This window comes from Manacus candei, unplaced genomic scaffold (assembly GCF_025592945.1).
Source record: "Manacus candei isolate 608988 ecotype Guabito, Panama unplaced genomic scaffold, ASM2559294v1 h1tg000048l, whole genome shotgun sequence".
Lineage (NCBI taxonomy): Eukaryota > Metazoa > Chordata > Aves > Passeriformes > Pipridae > Manacus > Manacus candei.
In genome coordinates this window covers 3,563,087-3,583,112 of record NW_026138096.1, presented here as the reverse complement: position 1 = coordinate 3,583,112, position 20,026 = coordinate 3,563,087, and the positions used below count along the sequence as shown (strand labels likewise).

At 38.1% G+C, this 20,026-nt stretch overlaps 1 protein-coding gene across 15 annotated transcripts in view; it reads left to right on the top strand.

The window, feature by feature from the left end:
* The window catches only part of JAKMIP1 (janus kinase and microtubule interacting protein 1), a 245,641-nt gene that overhangs the window by 76,643 nt on the left and 148,972 nt on the right, over nt 1-20,026 (top strand). For all 15 annotated transcript variants that reach the window (XM_051798518.1, XM_051798502.1, XM_051798517.1 and 12 more), the window contains 2 exons: nt 6,894-7,388; nt 19,467-19,676. In XM_051798518.1, the coding sequence (XP_051654478.1) occupies nt 6,894-7,388; nt 19,467-19,676 (705 nt within the window). The remainder of the gene's footprint in view (nt 1-6,893; nt 7,389-19,466; nt 19,677-20,026) is intronic.

Here is a 20,026-nt window from a genome sequence, read left to right as displayed (position 1 = left end):
AAAGTGAGAAAGCAGCTGTGTGCTGCTCAGTTGCTGTTGGGGTTAAACCACATCACTGAACAGTGAGTACAAATTCATTTAGACAATGTCTGATATGGTGGAGTCATGTCTGACTGGACATTGCCTAGACCATCTTGCTCTGGTTGACCCTGCTTTGACCAGGGCTGTACTAGATGACCTCTGGAGATTCTCTGCAACCTCAGCTATTCTATGACTCTATATTCCTAAATCCATACACAAGCTATCTAAGTACAGTTCAATTTTTAAAAAGCTAGTTCAGATGCATGAATATTTTTAAATGGAAGACCAGTAAACATGTACCTTTTTTCCTTTCCCTTGAAGCTTGCAAGTATTTGAAAGGTAAATCGCTTTAGGGTAATTTAAATAGCAGAGGGTCCTAAGACATCATGGATGATTTTTCTTCCTAGCATGTCATTTTCATTGTGCTGGATAATCTGTGTATTTCTTCTTGAAATCCATGAGGAACAGACTGGGGGGATTGAAGATAGGTAGGCAAATAGAGAACTTCGTCAGGAAAGGAAACTTGTTACTTAACACAAACAAACCCAAACTCAACCAAACAGAAAACTTGAAGATTTTCTTAGTTGTTGAAGAAGCTAAGAATCTGTCTTGTATCTTGGGTTGCTATTACAAATACGTTGCTGTCCCCCCTCAATATTTGTCTGTTGTGTTGATAAAAATGGAACTGGTGTTAGATCTGCCTTTTTCATAGTGACATCTTTTGTTGCTCATGCCACAGAAGTCTTACCTAAGTGACTAATTTTAATGGTATGATCCAGTGCAGGCTTAAATTGTAGTAGAAAGGCTGTTAGCTGAACACTAGATTACACTAGAAGTGTGCTTGAACAGGAGTAGAGTTTACATATGTTTTAGAAAAAGCAGAAAATGTGGGCTTTTGTTTTTTTTGAAAGAAAGTTACTCTTACATATGTTTTTTTTAAAATAAACAGTAGCATCTTTGCCTGTCAGCCTCAACCCTAATAACTTGCCTTTGTGACAGTTGGCAATAAATTGCCTACCATAATGTGAGTTCACAGAATCACAGAACTGTTAGGGTCGAAAGAAACTTCTGGAGATCATCCAGTCCATCCCCCTGCCAAAGCAGGGTCATCTAGAGCAGGTTACACAGGAACATGCCCAGATGGGTTTTGAATGTCTTCAGAGAGGGAGACTCTACAGCCTCCCTTGGGAGCCTGTTCTAGGGCTCTGCCACCCTCAATGTAAAGAAGTTCTTCCTCATGTTGAGGTAGCACTTCTCGTGTTTTAGTTTATGGCCGCTGTTCCTCGTCCTATCACTGAGTATCACTGAAAAGAGTCTGTCACCATCCTCTTAACAGCCATCTTTGACATATTTGTTTATATTGATGAGATCCCCTCTCTTCTCTGGACTAAACAGGCCCAGCTCCCATAGTCTCTCCTTATAAAAGAGATGCTCCAGTCCTTCAGTCATCTTTGTGGCTCCTTACTGGGCCCTCTCCAGTAGCTCCTTGTCTTTCTTGAACTGTGGAGGCCAGAACTGAGCACAATACTCCAGATGTGGCCTCATTACAGCCACCTCCCTTGACCTGCTGACCACATTCTTCCTTATGCACTCTGGGATACCATTGGTCCTCCTGACCACTAGGGTACACTGCCAGCTCATAGTCACCTTGTCATCCACCCAGACTCCCAAGTCCTTCTTTCAGAGCTGCTCTCCAGCAAGTCAGCCCCCAACCTGTAGCAGTACTTGGGGTTATTCCTCCTCAGGTGCAGGACCCTACACTCACCCTTGTTGAACCTCATTAGGTTTCTCTCCGCTGAACTCTCCAGCCTGTCAAGGTCCACCTGAATGGCAGAGCCTTCAGGTGTACCAGCCGCCCCACACGGTTTTGTATCATCAGCAAACTTACTGAGGGTACATTCTATCACTTAGTCCAGGTCATTGACAAGCAAGTTCAATAAGATTCAACCCATCCTCCTTATCCCTGGAGAATGAACTGACTACAGACCTCCAATTGGATTCTAATCTGCTGATTATGACCCTCTGAGCTCTGCAATTCAGTGAGTTCTTGGTCCACCTCACTGTCCTTTCATCTAACCCACATTTCCTGAGCTTACCCAGAAGTATGTTATGAAAGACAGTGTCACAAGCCTTGCTGAAGTCAAGGTAGACAACATTCACTACTCTACCCTGGTCAACCCACCCTGCCAGACCATCACAGAGGGCTATCACATTGGTCATGCATGATCTTCCCTTGGTGAATCCATACTACCACTACTTCCAATGACCTTCTTTTCTTTTACACACAAGCTTGCAGTTCCTGCCAAAAAGCGGTGTGGAGAGTATTCCTCATGTGATTGACTATTGCGCCACAAATAAAAAAAAATTGCATTTAAATCCATGAGAAAAAAAATGAGGTAATTTTATCCATTTTTATTGGGGAAATGGTTCGGTAGCACTCAGAAACACATATGATTTAATAGAGTATTGCCTTTTAGAAATGCATAATTTTAAAATTATGCCATTGACTCCAGTCTTATAGCTGAACTGTTATTTTTCTGTCTCAAGTTCACAAAGCACCTTGTCATGGAAAATAATACCTCATGCAAATACCCTATGAAAATATAATCATATTGTTTTAAAGAAAATCCTGCTTTCAGGCACTTTTCAGACATAAGAAAGAAGAAGCAATGATGTTTAGCATTATTTTTTTAAGAAGTTAGCTTCTGCTATGGCAACAGCATTGTATCAATGTGCACTAATTATTAAAGATTTAATTTAGAAAGGTAGAAAATAACTGGTTTATTGGTGCCATGATATCCTACCTAACTGTTTCCTTACTGACTTAATTTCTTGGGTAGAATACTTTTCTTCATTTAAAAAAAAAAAAAAAAGTGCCGGAAATTAAAAAAAAGAGAAATTGCTTTAAAGTTTAAGTTCATTTTGAAACTGAGGCATATGGGAAAATGCCACACTACTATTTTCATTCAGTCAGCTGCTCTGGAAGCCAGACATGTACAGAACTGTATAGTGTACAGGAGAGAGGGATGGAGGAAAACGGTAAGGACAGCTTATGGCTTTCAGGGAGGATCTAACAGACAGATTTAAGTTTCCATCTTCTCTGATAAGAAGCAGTAACAAGAAAAGACTTTTTAAAGACCTTCAGAATAAGGATGCATCTTTTTTTCTGGGTCGTGAGGTGTGATAAGCATTTAAGATGCTGGGTAGACATCTAAGATTTTTAGAAGGATTCCAATTCTTCTTGTTTAAATTGCTCTTGCTGAAGCTTTTAGGTAAAATTAGTAGTGATATATGATAATCTCTCTTACTCTGAATGGTTTATTATGTGTTCTCACAGACAGCAATAATGCATATAGATATTGCCTTCATTCAGTGAAAGACAAGAAAAATGGGGCAAATATGTAATTTTGTGTAACTCAGCGCTCCTCCAAATTTTCAAAATACATTTCTCATATATTAAAAATGCTTTTAAGAAGTTACACCCATGAATGTGTTGTATTGAAAACTGCCTTTCAGTTGCATGCTTTATGTACAGTATGACTAATTTAAAATTACTGTAGTTCTGGAGGTATATTAAACATGTTTATATATGCCATTTCCCCATGTTGTCATTAGTAGGTTTCATAGCTCAGTTTCATTTCAATTTTCTTTGCTCATCAGTAAGGCAATACATGAATAATGAGTGTTGTTTCATTTGCAAATTTATTTATAAACTCATCCACTTCTGATGGTAAATAGGTGAGTAAATGACTTAGCTTTGTTATAGCATCATGGAATAGTTTGGCTTGGAAGGGACCTTTAAAGATCATGTATTCTAACCTCCTTGCCAGGGATTCTCCTATGGAATGCAAGCACTGAAAATCAGTGCAATCCGCTGTAGGCTTGGAACCAGAAGAAATAACACATGGTTACATTGTGCAGATAATTTCCAATAGCCAGACACCAGACTTACCATTTTGGGAAACCCCCCCCACCTCTATCTCTCTTAATAAAGATATGTTATCAGAATCATCTTGGAATAGAGTAACAATATCTGTGCAATAAAATCTGCTTCTACCAATATCTGTTTCAGAGCTGTTACCTTTTCCACGGATGTAATTATAGCGTTCTTCCAGCTCGTGTTTAGTCCATGCTGCATCCAGGCAACTTTCATAAAAATGTAGATACCTTTCCTTCTGCTCCTGCTCCAGTCTATTTCCTTTTTTTGGTTTATATATACATATATGTATGTGTATGTGTGTGTTTGTGTATATTTTTTTTTTTAATCAAGGGTAAGTTTGAGTTGGTTAATTCTCAAAGTTACTGTTCAAAATAACACCTTCTGCACAGGGGAAGGTCTGCTGTCTCTGCTGTCTGAAGACTTCAGGTCAAGTTGTGGTGGGTTGATCCTGGCTGGGCACCAGACGCCCACCAAAGCTACTCTATGCCTGCCCTCCTCATCTGGGCAGGGGAGAGAAAGTAGAATGAAAGGCTCGTGGGTTGAGATAAGGACAATGAGAGATTACTAACTAGGCATAAGAAACTTGACTTGGAGAAGATTAATTTATTTCCAAGAAATAACAGAGTAAGGTAGTGAGAGATGAAACAATATAAATCTAAATCACCTTCCCCCCACCCCTTCCTTCTTTCAACTTTAGTCACAAATTCTTTACCTTCTCCCAGCCAGTAGTGCAGGGGGACAAAGAATGGAGGCTGTGGTCAGTTTGTCGCACAATGTCTACCACTCCTTCCTCCCCAGGTGAGGACTGCTCACACTCTTTCCCTGCTCCAGCATGGAGTCCCTCTCATGGGAGACAGTCCTCCATGAACTTCTCCTAGGTGAGTCCTTCCCAGGGGCTGTAGTTCTTCACAAACTGTTCCAGCATGGTCCCTCCCACAGGGAGGGAAGTTATCTCATGGGACACAAGTCCTGCCAACAAACCTGCTCTAGTGTGGGCTCCTCTCTCCATGGGTCCCCAGGTCCTGCCAGGAGCCTGCTCCAACATGGGCTTCCTGCAAGGTCTCAGCCTCCTTTGGGCACATCCACCTGCTCCCGTGAGGTATCCTCCAGGGGATTGCAGGTTGATATCTGTGGACATCCACAGGCTTCAGGGACACAGCTGACTCACCATGATCTGCACTGTGGGTTACAGGGGAATCTTAGCTCCGATGCCTGGAGCACCTCTTCCCCCCTCCTTCTGGCCTGACCTCGGTGCAGAGCTGTGACTCTCACATATTGTCTCTTCTCTCTCCAGCTGCAGTTACACAATTTTTTTCCTCTTAACTGTGTTATTCTAGAGGTCCTACCACTGTTTCTGATTGGCTTGGCCTTGGCCAGCAGGTCCATCTTGGAGCCAGACAGCATTGGCTCTCTCAAAATGGGGGAAAGGTCTGGCAACTCCTCACAGAGGCCACCTCTGCAGCCCTGTAGCCTACCAAAACCTTGCCACATAAATCCAATACATTAGTTTAGACTCTGGAAATTCTGTGGTCGATGTGGTGCATTTGAAGAGTAACATGTTGGACTTATTTTATGGTCACTCTTAGACTAAGTAGTAATCTTGGATTCACTTAATATGTTTTATCTGAGACTTTTGAGTTAAAATGTCCCATTTTTCCTAAAGCAAACCCACAAAAGTACCTGTTTAGCTCTCTATAAACAACGCAGATTTCTGCCCCTTTGGTGTTTAATAAACCCTTTGCTTTTGTTTTAGCTGTATAATCCAGAACCGTGCAAAATATTATTTGTTTTAATTAAACTTTCACAGTAAATGATCATCTGAATATTAATAGAAATCTCCCATACTTTCTGCAATATCTGAGGCAAGTTGTAATTTTGGCTTAGTTTAGTGTAAATTAAATGCATGACATGATTACAGATCCCGCCTTTGTGTAGCATAGGTACAAGCAGATGTGACATTGACTGACATCCTGCTACTCAGTAGCTTCTTTTTCCCTGAATCACTGTTTGGTGTGTATGTTTGTATTGCCACTCAAGGTTAAAACACAAGTCTTTGAAACCTCTGCCTCTGACTTTGCTTTAGATGAGAAATACATGAATGGAGCCCACATTTCGGCAGTCACTGTGATAGGGATGGTACTATGCCTGATGAAATACATTATAGCCTTTCTGGTATACTACCATAGACCAGAGAACTTTTTTTATTTAATTTTTTTTCTTCTAATTTAATATCCCACTTGGAAGGAGCATTACTTTCCATGCAGCCTTCTGAGCATCATTTTATGATGAGGTTTCATCACAGTGGGTATTATTATATGAGGCTTTAAGATTTTTCTCCTACTCCCTCCCCAGCCCTTAGAGTCACTGGCCTATATTTTTTGAAATATCTGGGGACATGAGTAGTCTCGGTTTTGGAGTGAGGTTTGAGGTCCATTGAATAGACTTGATTTTTCAGAAGACCAATTCTTTTTGCTTATCTAATAATTGACTTTGCCATTAAAAAACCTAAGAAATTAAGAAATACAAAATAAAAGTATTTCCAGCATAAACACAAACTCTTTTCTCTGTGTTTCATTCATTTTCCATTTATTTACAGAGTGCAATAGAGGGGTTATGGGTGAGAGTAGTCTGGGGTGGTTGGTGTAGGAAATAAGGAGATAACTAGATTGTATGTTGGTCAGTTTTGTTTTATTCCTAAACCTGTGAGAACTCATTGCCAATTGCACATATCCCTAGCATATTCCTGAACATGCACATGGTTTTTTCCCAGTCCTGGTTCTCTAGCTATTTATGAGATAGAGAGGTGTAAGATGTGCAGTCCTTGTTTTTGAATATTGAGGACAGGTTTTTAATAACCTTTCAGAAAAAGCTTCCTTGGTGACTTTTAAAAGAGTGGTAGTGCTAGTTAATAAGTATTTTTTTGTTGTTCCAGGTGGGAAAACTGAGAGAAAAAATCCAAGAGGTTAAACAGGAAAGGGAGCAGGAGCAGCACAAGCACACCGCCTATGTTTCTGAGCTGAAAGCCAAGCTCCACGAGGAGAAAATGAAAGAGCTTCAGAGTGTCAGAGAGCTACTGATCCGGCAGCATGAGCAGGAGGTGGCAAGAATGGTGAAAATCAAAGATGGTGAAATTCAGCGTTTGCAGTCAACAGTCAACGTCCTGCGGGACGGGGCGGCTGACAAAGTGAAGACGGCGCTGCTGAGCGAAGCAAAGGAGGAGGCTCGCAAGGCGTTCGACGGTGAACGAATGAAGTTGCAGCAAGAGATCTTGGAGCTGAAATCTGGCAAAAAGCAGCTCGAGGAAGCTTTGAACAACATTATGCAGGCGGATAAAATGAAGGCTGCGGACCTGCGCACGGCTTATCAGTCTCACCAGGATGAGATCCACAGAATAAAGCGGGAATGTGAGAGAGAGATCCGCAGGCTGGTAAGTTCATTAAGGAATGCTGTTTATTTCAGTTTATAGCAGGTATTAGTATATGGCTATATGTGGCCATAAATACCAAAGCAGTCTTTGGCAGTAACATCTTTCATTAGTGCTGATTGCTACAATGGGCCACCATTTCCACTACTTTTTCCTCCTTAGAGCAAAGATGAACCTTGGCTCTATGTCTTACCCAACCCAGTCCAAAGCTTTATGTCCCACCAAATGGAAATGAGCCAACCAATTCTTTCCAGGATGAATTTTCTCAACAGATTAAAGACAGAGATTTTCCCTTTCCTACTTGCTCAACTGTGCTCCCAGTGACCCTAACAAGCCAGGCATTGCTCATTTGACAATGCAAGAACACCTCTGTGAGATGGCAAAACTAACTCCTCATAGAGCTTTAATATTTAAATTGGAGGAACTAATTGCGCCAAAACAAGGCAGTGTCTTTGCTTCTTCTGCATCTTTATCCAGGTCATTCAATTTTAATAATTGTTGCCCTTTTTTAAGTTTCAAATTTTCTGTGTTTTTTCTATAGCAGCAGAAAAGTTAGGGCCTGGGACAGCAGGCTTTTTTTCACACTTCATAAACCCTAGGACTTCAGCACAGATGGCAGACTATGCTGTTTGTATAACATGGAAAACCAGGCGACATTTCCTGACAGTGGGTGCCCCAAATATTTCAAATTATTCAGCTTTGTAAAATGTAAAGAATCTAAGACGTGCTGTACACAGTAGAGCATTTAGGGACGTCCTAATCAAATGATACTTCTGTTTGGTACCATGATATTTTCCATATGTATGTATATATCTAATCATTAATCTGCACAAACTAGCAGTACAATAGCTATGCAAATAAAATCTAAAATTGTAATAAGCATAATATTTATCTTATGTCAAGAAATACAGACTTTAAATAGAATGAAACATCAGTTTCCTTAAGAAAATATTTTGTCAGTTTGTATTTGCACAGATATGACCTCTTATTTCTTGTATTCCTTAGGAAAAATTATGGTGAGGGCAAGCTACAAACATGTAATATCAGTTTAATGGTGGTGATTTTCTGTCTGAGACAATGAAAGCTTTTAATGCAATTAATATTTATGCTTTAAATGAATTAGATTTTGATCAAGTCTCACGGGTATTATTTCCTTCATTAATTAAAGACCACTGCAAAGACTGACAATGTGGAGTTTCTGTAAACATAGTTTCTTTCATATTTTGTTCTATATTATAATGTAGGATTCTAAAATCATGGCTATGAAGTACAGGCAGTTTTAAAAAGTGTTAATGAGGAGAGAAAGTTGGTACATTCTGGTATGTGTTTTTCTGAAGAAAATTTTCTAAATGAATTTAACCTTCTCAAAGAGGGTTTTCTCAGTAAGAAATGGTGAGGTAAGGCACATAGCAGTGCACCCCAAATTCTATCATGCCAAATTGCCCCAGTAAACACACCTTTGCCATGCCTTTGAGTGCTATTTTAAAGGAAACACCTAATTCTTCTTCTTCAAGAGTAAAAGCTTTCAGACTTTGCAGTGTAAGATTGATGAAGAAGGGTACTCTGTTTTCTGTGTAGCACAAAAAATTCCTGTCAAGTCATTCAGAATTTTAATTGGAGCCTTGCAGGGCCTCTGTTTTTCAGTACATCTAAAAAGGTGAATGTGTTGGAGTAGTGTGTAGAATACTGTGGTTTCCTATTCCCAGCACCAGAGGAAGCCTGATGTTGGTCCCAGGGGCTTTCATGGGAAATATTCATATCTTCCTTCAGGAGTCTGGTGCTGCCTTGTAGTGCCTCAACTCCTTTCATATAATGAATTTCAATTTTTGCATTAAATTGTATGATTTGGCTTATTTTTTTTGAGAAGTGTTTCTTCTAGGAATTCATAGCAATTTAGGCAGTTGTTATTGTGTAGGGCAGTCTTTAAATCTGGGGCAAGGTAAAAAAAATTGCAGGGTTCCTGGATGCTGCTCTGTTCCTTTGAGAGAACAAGTGGGATTATAGAATCTGATCATCAGGATATTTCCCTCTCTCCTTTCCCTTCCATTTTAATTAGTTCAAGGGATGCTTGCCTTCAATTTCAATTTAACCCTGTCAGGTCTGGATTTGGGGTTCTCAGTTGGTTCCTACTCTAGTGGGATGAAATGGCAAGGATGTGACAGTCAGTGTTATTAATATTAGCACAGTTCTGTAACTGAGCTTCAATTAATGTGCTCTTTGGTATGTCTGTAGTGTGTTATGGCACTATTAAGAAACCAGCATCTTTGGGATTAACAGCCTAAATGGGCTGGTCATACTGTAATTCAAATTCAAATAGAGTAATTCAGGATGCAGTCTGATTGTCTTGTCAGACTTGGCTGCTTTATTTTGCATTTCAGATCACAAGTTACTTTTGCAAATATATTTCTTAAAGATAATGCAGCTGGAAAAAAAAATCAGTATTTTTGCCATTAATTGAAATACCCATGACTAATTTGAATAAAGTCTTGCAATTCTTGGCTATTATCAAAAAATAAGCATTGAGAAAGGAAAATAACAAAATCCATTGTCTATGCATGTATGGATACAATTGTATTGAGTACATGAACTGGTATGCTATTATTGTACAAATGTCAGTATTTTAGAAATATGATTAATCAATTATGAGATTGTCTTCATAGTTTTGAATTGAGCAATGAAAAATACCCAATAAATCTCAATAGACACAAGACTGAATGGGGAATAATAGGGGAAAGGAAAATAGCTATTTGTCAAAAAATAATAACCGCTTTTTCTCTGTGCAGTATGAAACTATATTGGAATTTGTCAGTTCCTGCAGCTGGCAATATAGCAGTGATATAAATGTTTTCATTAATTTAAGAAATTCTAATTGATGTGGATTTTATTCCCCCACCCCCCAAGAAAATATATTCTCATTTCTATATATGCATAAACACAATGTGTTGTCAACTAAGAAGCCAGAAATATAAATAGCTAGCAACAAACTGGAGAAACAAATGAAATAGATGTCTTAAAAATAAAGAGAGATCTTGGGAAATCAGAAAAGAAAGCAAGAACAGATTTTACTTTATTTTTTCAGCCCATATTTTGAGTTTGAACAGTTGTATTGTTCTATAGAATGAAAACTATGTTGATACAGATTCAGATACTTATAAATAGAATTAACATTAAAAACAGCAAATGAAAGTAAAGGAAAAAAATCAGAAATAGCAAACTGAAAAATAATCTGCATGAAGGAAAAATGTTAAAACCTGTTTTTATGGATCAGGTTTTTTTTTTTTTTAAAGGTATACAAAATCATAGTTGAATTTTTTGTTCATGTAGTTTCAATATCAACAGACTCAAAGCATACATCCCACTGAGGGCTGCATATGCAAGCATGTACATACCTAAATAACACTGTGTCAACAGCCTTCTGTTTTAATGACGTCCTTGTAGGAGCTATGTCTGCTTCCCTTCTGAGGTCTGGTCTAAGGTAAGTTTAATATAGACCTGATTAATGGTCACAAGAAGTTGAGTTTATTAAGCTGTGTTTATAAAGTAGGTACTGTACTACCAAGGCATTTAATGTTTTAATTTAAATTTAGAAAAGTATGCAAAATAACAGTTTATTTCAGCCAGTTTTTCCTAGGCCTTGATTAAGCTTGTCATTTAACTGACTTACTTGGTTTTGAAGTCAGGAGTAAATTTAGTTTTCAGGGGTGAGTAAAGTCTCTCTCTTTTGCCTGACATTGTTGAAATAGCATGTTCACATTGTTGGAAACGGACCAACCTTACTCTGTTATCAGCACAGCTGGGAAGGAAGGCGTGGCTATTAACTGTATCATATTAGTTAGAGGTTGCATTTATTCTGGGACTACTGGCACACTATTTTTAAGGCCCTTACTTTGCAAGGCATATTTTCCTAGGTACTGTTTTTGCAGAGATAAGAATAATGGACATTTTACAGAGCTTGCCTTGGAAAATACATGCAAAAGCCCAGTCATTGAATTATGGCATCACTGATCTACTCGTTTATAGTATTTCCTGAATAAGAAAGAAACTGAATGTTTATTTTGTGAACACTGTTAATATAAACATAATATTTAAACTTTGGAATAATTAGATGACACTTACATCCTGCATTTTGTGGTGTATGGTTTTAGTACATATTATTTCTTCTATTAGAAATGTCTTTAACATCAAAACTATGCAACAGCTAAATACCATTTTCAACAGCTAAATACCATTGTGCACTGTTAAAATCTTTACACATGCAGTCTTCCTAAATATTCTTAAACATCTTATCTTGAAATTAATTGAAAGACTTATCTCACTTCAATGTAAAATAGTCCCAGTTTTCTTAACCACAGAATCATTATAAAGGATTCCACTGATCTTATTACATGCACAATAAGGTCCTTGTTTAAGAGAGCACACAGTACACCAGATGAATTAAATTTACATATTTCAATTGTATTTTCAAATAGCCTCATAAAAATTGTCTGAAGGGTAATGTGACAGTACTGCAGATTCATAGTTGCAAGGCAAAAAATCCTTTTGCTGTTAATAGAATCAAAGTAAAAGAAATTGTTTTCACTAGTGATTTTCAGAAGTTCCTGCTCAGCTGTGATTTATGGAGACAGATGCACTATTTAAGCATCCTTAGTCTCCTTAGTCCAAATTATCTTGCTGCATAAATTAAAAACTCCTTCCAATGTGAAATCCTTCTTCTATTTGGTGTTTGCCAAATATATATATAATGCAGTACATGGAAAAATATAATTCAAACTAATAGATTAAGCAGTTATTAAAGATAGAAATCAACGCAGTTTGACTGAAAATTCAAGAGAAAAAACCCCTTATGCAATAAACTTATATACCATTTATATTGATATTTTTAAATATTATAATTTCAGTTTTGTGTATGTATAACCCTTCATCTTATGATTTAAATGAAAGCTTCTGAAAGACTGAGGCTTACATCTTTCCAGAATTAAGGATTAGCTATTCCCATTCAGGACAAAACAAAATTTCAAGTCATGTCTTTCACAAATCCTATTTTCTAACCTTGCACAGCTCTTTATGTGTTGTTTGTAAGTCCCTAGTGTATTATGTAGTATTGACATTCCATATGTGAACTGTATCATACAATCATGGAAAAATTTAGCTGGTGAGCGTCCTCTAAAGGTCAGCTGGTCCAATGTTCTGCTGAAAACAGTGCTGCCTTGAAAGTTGGATCAGGTTGATCTGGGCCTCCTCCAGTTCAATTTGAAAATCTCCCAAGATGGAATTAGACAGTCTCTGTGACAGCCTGCCCCAATGCCCAGTCACTGTGAAATTTCTTTCTTCCTCTTTCTGTAACTTTGATTGTCGCTCCAATCCTTTTGCTGTGCATCTTGGAGAAATGTCTGCTTTGTTCATCCCTGTGTCCCCCTTGAGATAGCTGAAGGGGTATCTGCAATTGTAATGCATCCTGCCTTCTTCCCTTGGCTGGCTGAACGAGCCTGGCACCTTCACCCATTCCTTGAATGCTGTGTGCTGCAGCCCCATAATGGTCTTACTGGCCTTCCTCCAGTTATATGGCACTTACACCAGTTTGTCAATACATTTTTTTGTACTGGTGAGTCCCAAAGTAGTGTGGTTTCACAAGTGCTTAATAAAAGACTAAATTGCTTCTCTGTTCTTCTGGCTACACTCCTCCTGGTTTGGCACAGTGTAAAGTTAACTTCAATCAGTGCAAGCTCTCACCACTGACCCATATCCAACTTGCCCTACAGGACACCAAAGTCTCTCCTTTTTTCTTTCTTCGTCTTTATTCTCATTGCAGAACTGGCAACTTCAATTTGCATCCAACCTTTTCTGTTGCAGGCAATTGAACTCTCCCAGAGACAGGACATTGTATCTGTCTTAGGTTTTTTGGCTCATTTCTCCAACGTGTCTAAGTCCCTCTAATGGTGTTCCTGTCCTCTAGTGTAGTAACAGCTCTCCCAAATTTGGTATCATCCACAAATTTGAGGAAGATGCATTCCACTTCTTCATCTGGGCATTTGGTGAAGCTGTTGAAATGTGTTATTCCCTTTGGTTTTCAAAGGATAAAATTTAGAAGACCAAAAAAAAAAAAATAAAATTCTACGTTGTAAGAGATTCAGCAACTCTTTTTCAGTAAAACCTGAAAAATAGTAGAAGCAGAAGTTTAACACTCAACCAAAACCCAAAATTATATACTTTGCAGTGGTAGCAACAATTTTCTAACATTCACATTCTCCCGCATTCCCATTACTAGGATTTTGCCATTTTAAGGCAGTGAAATTCGTATCTTTATGTTACATACAGCTCTGGGGGCAATGCAGAGACCTTTTGTCTCCAAAAATCCTGGAGCAGAAGGACAGTTGGCTGTTGTCAGGGCACTACCTGACCCTTCGCTGGCCTGAGGAGAAGGGTGGAGCTTGGCTTTACTCACTTCACTTGTGCAGTGGCACATACATAGGAGTTCTGATTCCTAACCAAAGTCTCAAATTTGGAAGGCTGAGCTTTGAATCATCCAGTGCAGTTGTGCCTGGTTGGGTAGAGCCTGCTGTAGCCTCCTGCTTCTTCTCAGCCACTTAAACCCGCGTGTGTTTCACACACAGCTGCTGATACCAAATAGTAGCTGCTTCCCTGGATTTTGCCATCTGTTTGAGATGCATGTTTCAGCTGCATTCCAAGGCTGAGCTAATCTCCTTCAAGGACCCTTCCATCACCTCCAGCACTGTAGGTCTGCAAATAATACTTGGCTTTCTGTCCTCTGAAGATTTATGCTTGTCCTTTCAGGAGCTAACAGGACAGCATTCCAACCAGACCTTGTTTTAGCCTGAACCAAGCAGATATAATAAAACCTTTTTTTACAGTGCAGGCTCAGCATTTTATGTTTGTTCTTAGTATTTTCTAAAAAGTCTATTAGAATAAGTAGGTCACAAATTTGACTTTTATATCTCTGTGAAAAACATGGAACAGTATTAAAAATCCACAAAAGTTGCCTGTGATGTGGCACCTGGACAAAAATATTCTAAAGTTTGTATTACTTAGTTCTGCTACATTTTTCATGTTTACAACTACTTGTTCGTTATAGCTCTGTTAATGAACACTTGGGATAGGTAACAGAAGAAATCCAGTTATAGAGGTTGTAACTGGCTACAATAATGACTTTTGAGAAAGATGTGAGAAACCTGCTATCAGTAAGTTCTGGAATTTTCTGCCCATGTGGCATTTCTTGTATAATTTATCAAAACTTTTAATATATGCCTTGCCTATAAAATTTAAACACTTTAAAAAAAATTGTGGAAAAGGCTAGGGGAAGAAAATATTGACTGTTGGTTTAGAAAAATTACACATTAAATTAAGAATAAGTCATATCTACCTGTGTCTGTGAGCCTCAATACTCTACTGAATGGCTGTCATGTTTTGTCCCTTTTCCCCCTAAGATTCCTAAATAAGCAGCAAACATTTATTTAACTAGCTGACCCTGTCTGGTGTAGAGAATGCTATGCATAACACTGGAATATTACAATTCCTCCCTCCAGGTGGGCTTTCAGCTTGGGATATTTTTGTTAGATCTTAGTGTCCCTTTATAAATGTAAAAGGTGTTAATTCCATTTGGTTTAATCTTTACCTGCTTTTTTGAGTAGCATCTCCTTTTTGTTCTTCCTAGTAACCAGCAATTTCTCTAGTAACCAGCAATACCTCTTCTGTCAAGATAGCCCTATTTTCAATGTCAGGCATTTAGTATGAAGATTAATTAAACTTCTGGAGAAGAGCACTGTAGAAATTTTTTCTGCAGTTGGCCAGGAGATAAATTTGACAAGGATGGTTAAAGAGGAAAGTCTTACACTTGGCAATGCAGCAACTGGCTTTTTCCACTTTGGAAATTGAGTATGTCACTGCCTTGATAGATGTGGCTTTTAATTCCCTGGGAATTTCTCTTTCAACTTTGTGTGAGGCTAAAGTTCCCCCAAAGGTCTCTGACTTTCATTCACTGTAGCTATTGAAGTGTGGAATAATTGGCAGAGGATACTTTTTCCAACAATCGGCTTGGTTTTCTTTCATGTTTGATAAATATTATTAAAAGACTCATTTCTGCTCATTTCTCTCAGCTGTTAGGAGGCAGTTAGATACCTGCTCTTAGGAACCTGGGTAATTTTGACATAGGCTATAAACGCTAGCTCTTCTTGGCATAATGTGTGTAGTGTCTGTGTTCAGCACCTAACGTATGATAGCACAAAACCCTTTAAAAATTGATACTTTAGAAAGCTCTAATTTTAACCAAGAGCTTCAGAGTTACCTATGCTACTCAAGGTGATTTCTCAGTAATTTCCCTCTGCGTGTGCTTGTGAATGATCTTATTTTCTTTAAAATAGTCTTTCAGGGGATATTTCTGCTACTTTTCTTCTCGAAACATGTAATTGCAAACGTGTTCTAACCTCATGTTGCTCCACTGTCTTCCTATCACAGACTTTTTGTACTGAATTGTACCGTGTGTAAAAAAAAAAATCACAATTCTAAAGGCGTTTAAAATCTATACAAAACAGAATGTAAAAGAGTTCATGTGACCTTGTTGTACTTTGTAGCTGCAAACAGTGGGCAAATTTGTCTTAAACTGAGAACAAATTTGAAAACAAAGAAGCCAGTTGGAAGGAATTTCTGGAATAATATATTTGATTTAACACAATACCTGTGAGTCCAGTGCATGGATTGGGATCTCATTGTGCTAAATATGTTGGAAGAAAAGATGGTATCTTAGTGAGAGGTCTCAAACGAGTTGTAGTACAAGCAGGATCACACAAAAGCAGTGGTAGGAGATTAGTGCAGTTAGGTTCCAGTTGCCACATGTTGTTCCTTCAAGTAGGAACAGTGCCATGGAGGGAAACATGAAAATGCTTCTTAGTTTGATCAACTGAAGTGTTTCTGTGCCTGAAAGCTTTCTTTCCAACTCTGTCACTTAGTCTAATAAAAAATATTACTTCTCTTTTAGACCATGTAGATTCTTAGACAATCTTGGCTATGATAGTGTTGCTTCCGTAATATGTGCTTGATCAAAATAGCAAGCAGTAGGAAACCTTTACTAATCCATTTGGATTTTCATTTGCCTAATGGAAGATACCCTTCTCCCCACTAAAACAGAGGCATGTAATACATGGTATAATATACATACCTAATGCATACCTAATTATATTAGACTGTTTTCCTTTATGTTGGAAGTGGACCTTTCTTCTATGGCAGCTTTTGTTCAGTTTAAACCTAAACCATCCTTTTCCTAGACATGTACCTCCTCTTTCATTACCTTCTGGGCCCTTGACCTGCTATCTCTCCCACGTGGAACTGAGGGATGTTGCATTGCTGTAAAATATTTCTCTTCCTTTTTTCTGTGCTCTGGAGCAATTTGTATTCTCTGTTGAGAAAGCAGGCAGGGAGAATGAACAAATTCGCTCTGTACTGTGCAAGTCTGTAAAAGTAGTCAGTTCTTTTGGTCAGGAATTGGGGTAAATTTAAGAAAATTGAGACATTAACTAGGTTGATGTAGTTACACTGGATATGTACCTGTTCCCTTGAAGATAGGAGAATTGTATTGATCCCAAGGCTTCTGAAACAGAATTTAGAGGTGTTCTTGATGCAGTTCTATTCGTCTTTATCGGTTCGTGGTAAGTTGAGTTGATTAGAAATTCTTTGTTCTGGTAGTTTGTGCTTATAAAAAAGTACTGTTGCAATGTACTGTATATTTGTGTGTGTGCACATACAAATGTTTACAGGAGTAAGAGATTCTCTAGTGTTTACCTGCAACTTAAAATAGAATAGATTTGTAGTCATTACAATTATATTGCAATTTTTAATTATTTTCAGTGTCTCAAAGATTCTTCTATTTGATTGGAACATGGGGTGTTTGTTTTTTTTTTTTTTCTGAAAGTTTCCCCACGTGTAGATTTTATAGTGGGAGAAAGACTAGTAAGAAGAGCAGAGGAGAATTCTCTCTTCCCTAACCTCCACCCAGAGCCATGCTCTTTCCTGGCATTTCTCTCTTAATCTGTGTGAGCCTGTGTGATCAATGGAAGTGTGCGAGGAGGGTGACATGGGTGTGACTGCACTGGTCACACCTGTTTCAAACAATCAGTTCAGCAGACACACTGAGATTGTGCTTTCTTTTTTCTTCCAACTTAAAACATATGTCATTGCACTTACCATTTCAGTTGCGGAATTTTATAGAGTATGAAATATGCTACTAATTGGGTAACTGAAATTACAGCTGCCAATGTAAACTTGGGTCTTCTTATGAAATGTGTGCCTTGCATGGAAAAATTCCTGTGTCAGTTATATGGATGTTCAGTGCAAACACCTGTGTAACTGAAAGTGAAACTCTCCACAGTATTTAGTTACATGACATATTTCCTCCCAATGGCTCCCTGATAGGTCGGTGTGCATGACAGATAGCACTCAGTAAATGAAGCAGCTGCTTAATTTTTGTCATTGTTCACTGCACAGTCCCTCTGAAACCCTGCATGTTGCAAATTCTTCCATTAATAAAAACTGCATTCTTTTCCTGCAAGTCCTTTTTGACAGTCTTGTGAGACTTGAAAGTCTCACAAATGAGAATTCACATATTGGGAAGTATTGTTTTTATTTACTGTGTGAGGAGTTGGGACCCAGCAACTTTTCCACATCAGGAAAGAAATCTCCATCAGAACCAATCTTCATCAGTTCCAGTTAGAACTTAAAAGTAGTCTAGACCAGATTACTCACTTCAAATCTGACCTTTTTATCTTTGATCATGGTTCAACCAGGCCATCTCCTGCCACTCAGATTCCTTACACAAATGCATTTCACGTGCTTTGTAGATTGTGAAAGGATTAAGGAAAGAATCCTGAAGAAGCAAATTGCATCCAATCATGTAATCTCATTGTGTTAATCCTGTACATCACTTAGACTGAACTATAAATTACTTCCAGCACTTCCTTTTTTTTTTTTAATCTTCTTTTTGTTTTGATGTAACTTGAAATAAAGGACTACTATGGATGTAGGAATATAATAAACAAGTGTATGATTTAACAAGTTCATGATTTCATTTTATTTTTTCAAATAAGGTTATAATAGTTTTATTTTCAAAATTCTATGGGTTTCTGTTGGCCAAGAAAATAGTTTTGTAAACTGAAGGTGATACAGCACAGTTCCAACAAATATATTGTAAATGGTTAACATTCTTTTTAAGAAATCTGTTACTATAGTAACTGCTGCAGATTGTCACTTCCTCTAGGATTTGGAATAGTACCAAAGTGAATTTAACACTGATACTGTGAGGGACAAATCCTATGAGAGCTTCAGTAGATCACTGCGAGCAGTGTGCTTTATTTGGTATGGAGATGTATGAACACACAGTTCAGTAACCATAGAGGGTGTTTAAGAACTATTTCTTCCTACCCTTTATTCCAATGCTCTGTGTGTTTTTACTTTTTTCCTTCTGCACAAAGACTAGTCCTCGTTTGATCTTACAACAAGGGCACATAAAATACATAGGTATGCTTAAGATTTTCACTTTTAATATTGTGTATGTATACACTACTAATTTTTAAATACCTGTGAAGAGATTTACCACATGTGATTTTCACTAATAAAGAGAGAGTCAATATGGGGCAAATGTTTATGGCTCAAGCTTTGAAACAAAGCCCGGGTAAGTTTTTAAAAGGTGTGTTCGTGTGTTATCTTGTACTAGTCCTTTTCCTTCTGAAACATAGTGAAGGGAGATTTTTCTTCTTACAGAAGTATGTATCCTCAGATGAAGTGGATGTTTTCAGTGCTTATGTATTCTGTTTCACTGTATTTTTGCATCTGATTTCATTTGTCTCTTGAGTTGAAACCTTACCAAGCAAACTCATGATTAAGTGAAAGCTGAAACTTGTTTAAGGAGAGAGGAAAAGGCTTCAGAAAAGATGTATTTTCTTTTTTTGGCACTCACAGTTTGGGTGCTGATAAAATTCTCACAGAAACAGAACTTTGTTTTTGCAAGTTTGTAGGTATGCAATCAGTGAGCAGTTGGGGATGTTACAGAAACTTCCTTCTTGCATTATTTCTTTCCAGATGGACGAGATAAAAGGCAAAGACAGGGTGATTCTAGCTCTGGAGAAAGACCTTGGTGTCCAGGCAGGCCATACACAGAAACTACTCCTTCAGAAAGAAGCTTTGGATGAACAACTTGTCCAAGTGAAGGAGGCAGAACGATACCATAGTAGTCCTAAGAGAGAGCTTCCTGCAGGAGTAGGAGATATCACTGAACTCATGGGAAGTCCGGTAAGAAAATTGTTTTTTCTTCAGGTGTTTGACACAGGGTAATTGCTACCTGGGTGTTCACATTGTGTTTGTGGTTACTTTTAAAATACTGCAAGGACCAATTAATGGTAAATGGCCCTGCACTACACTGTGCTGTTTCACTGATAATTTAGAAACTCCTTGGACCTCTTAAATTGCAAAGAATGTTGAAAAATATGTGGATATAGAACTTTTAGAATTTACATTGTGATCTCCAGCTGTGAACCCCAGTATTTCCTTACTATTTCATTAATCTAGGAATATTTTAACCATTGGCAAATAGGTACTCTGCTTCTCAAAACTTGACTCATGTGATTTTAATCTGTGTCCTA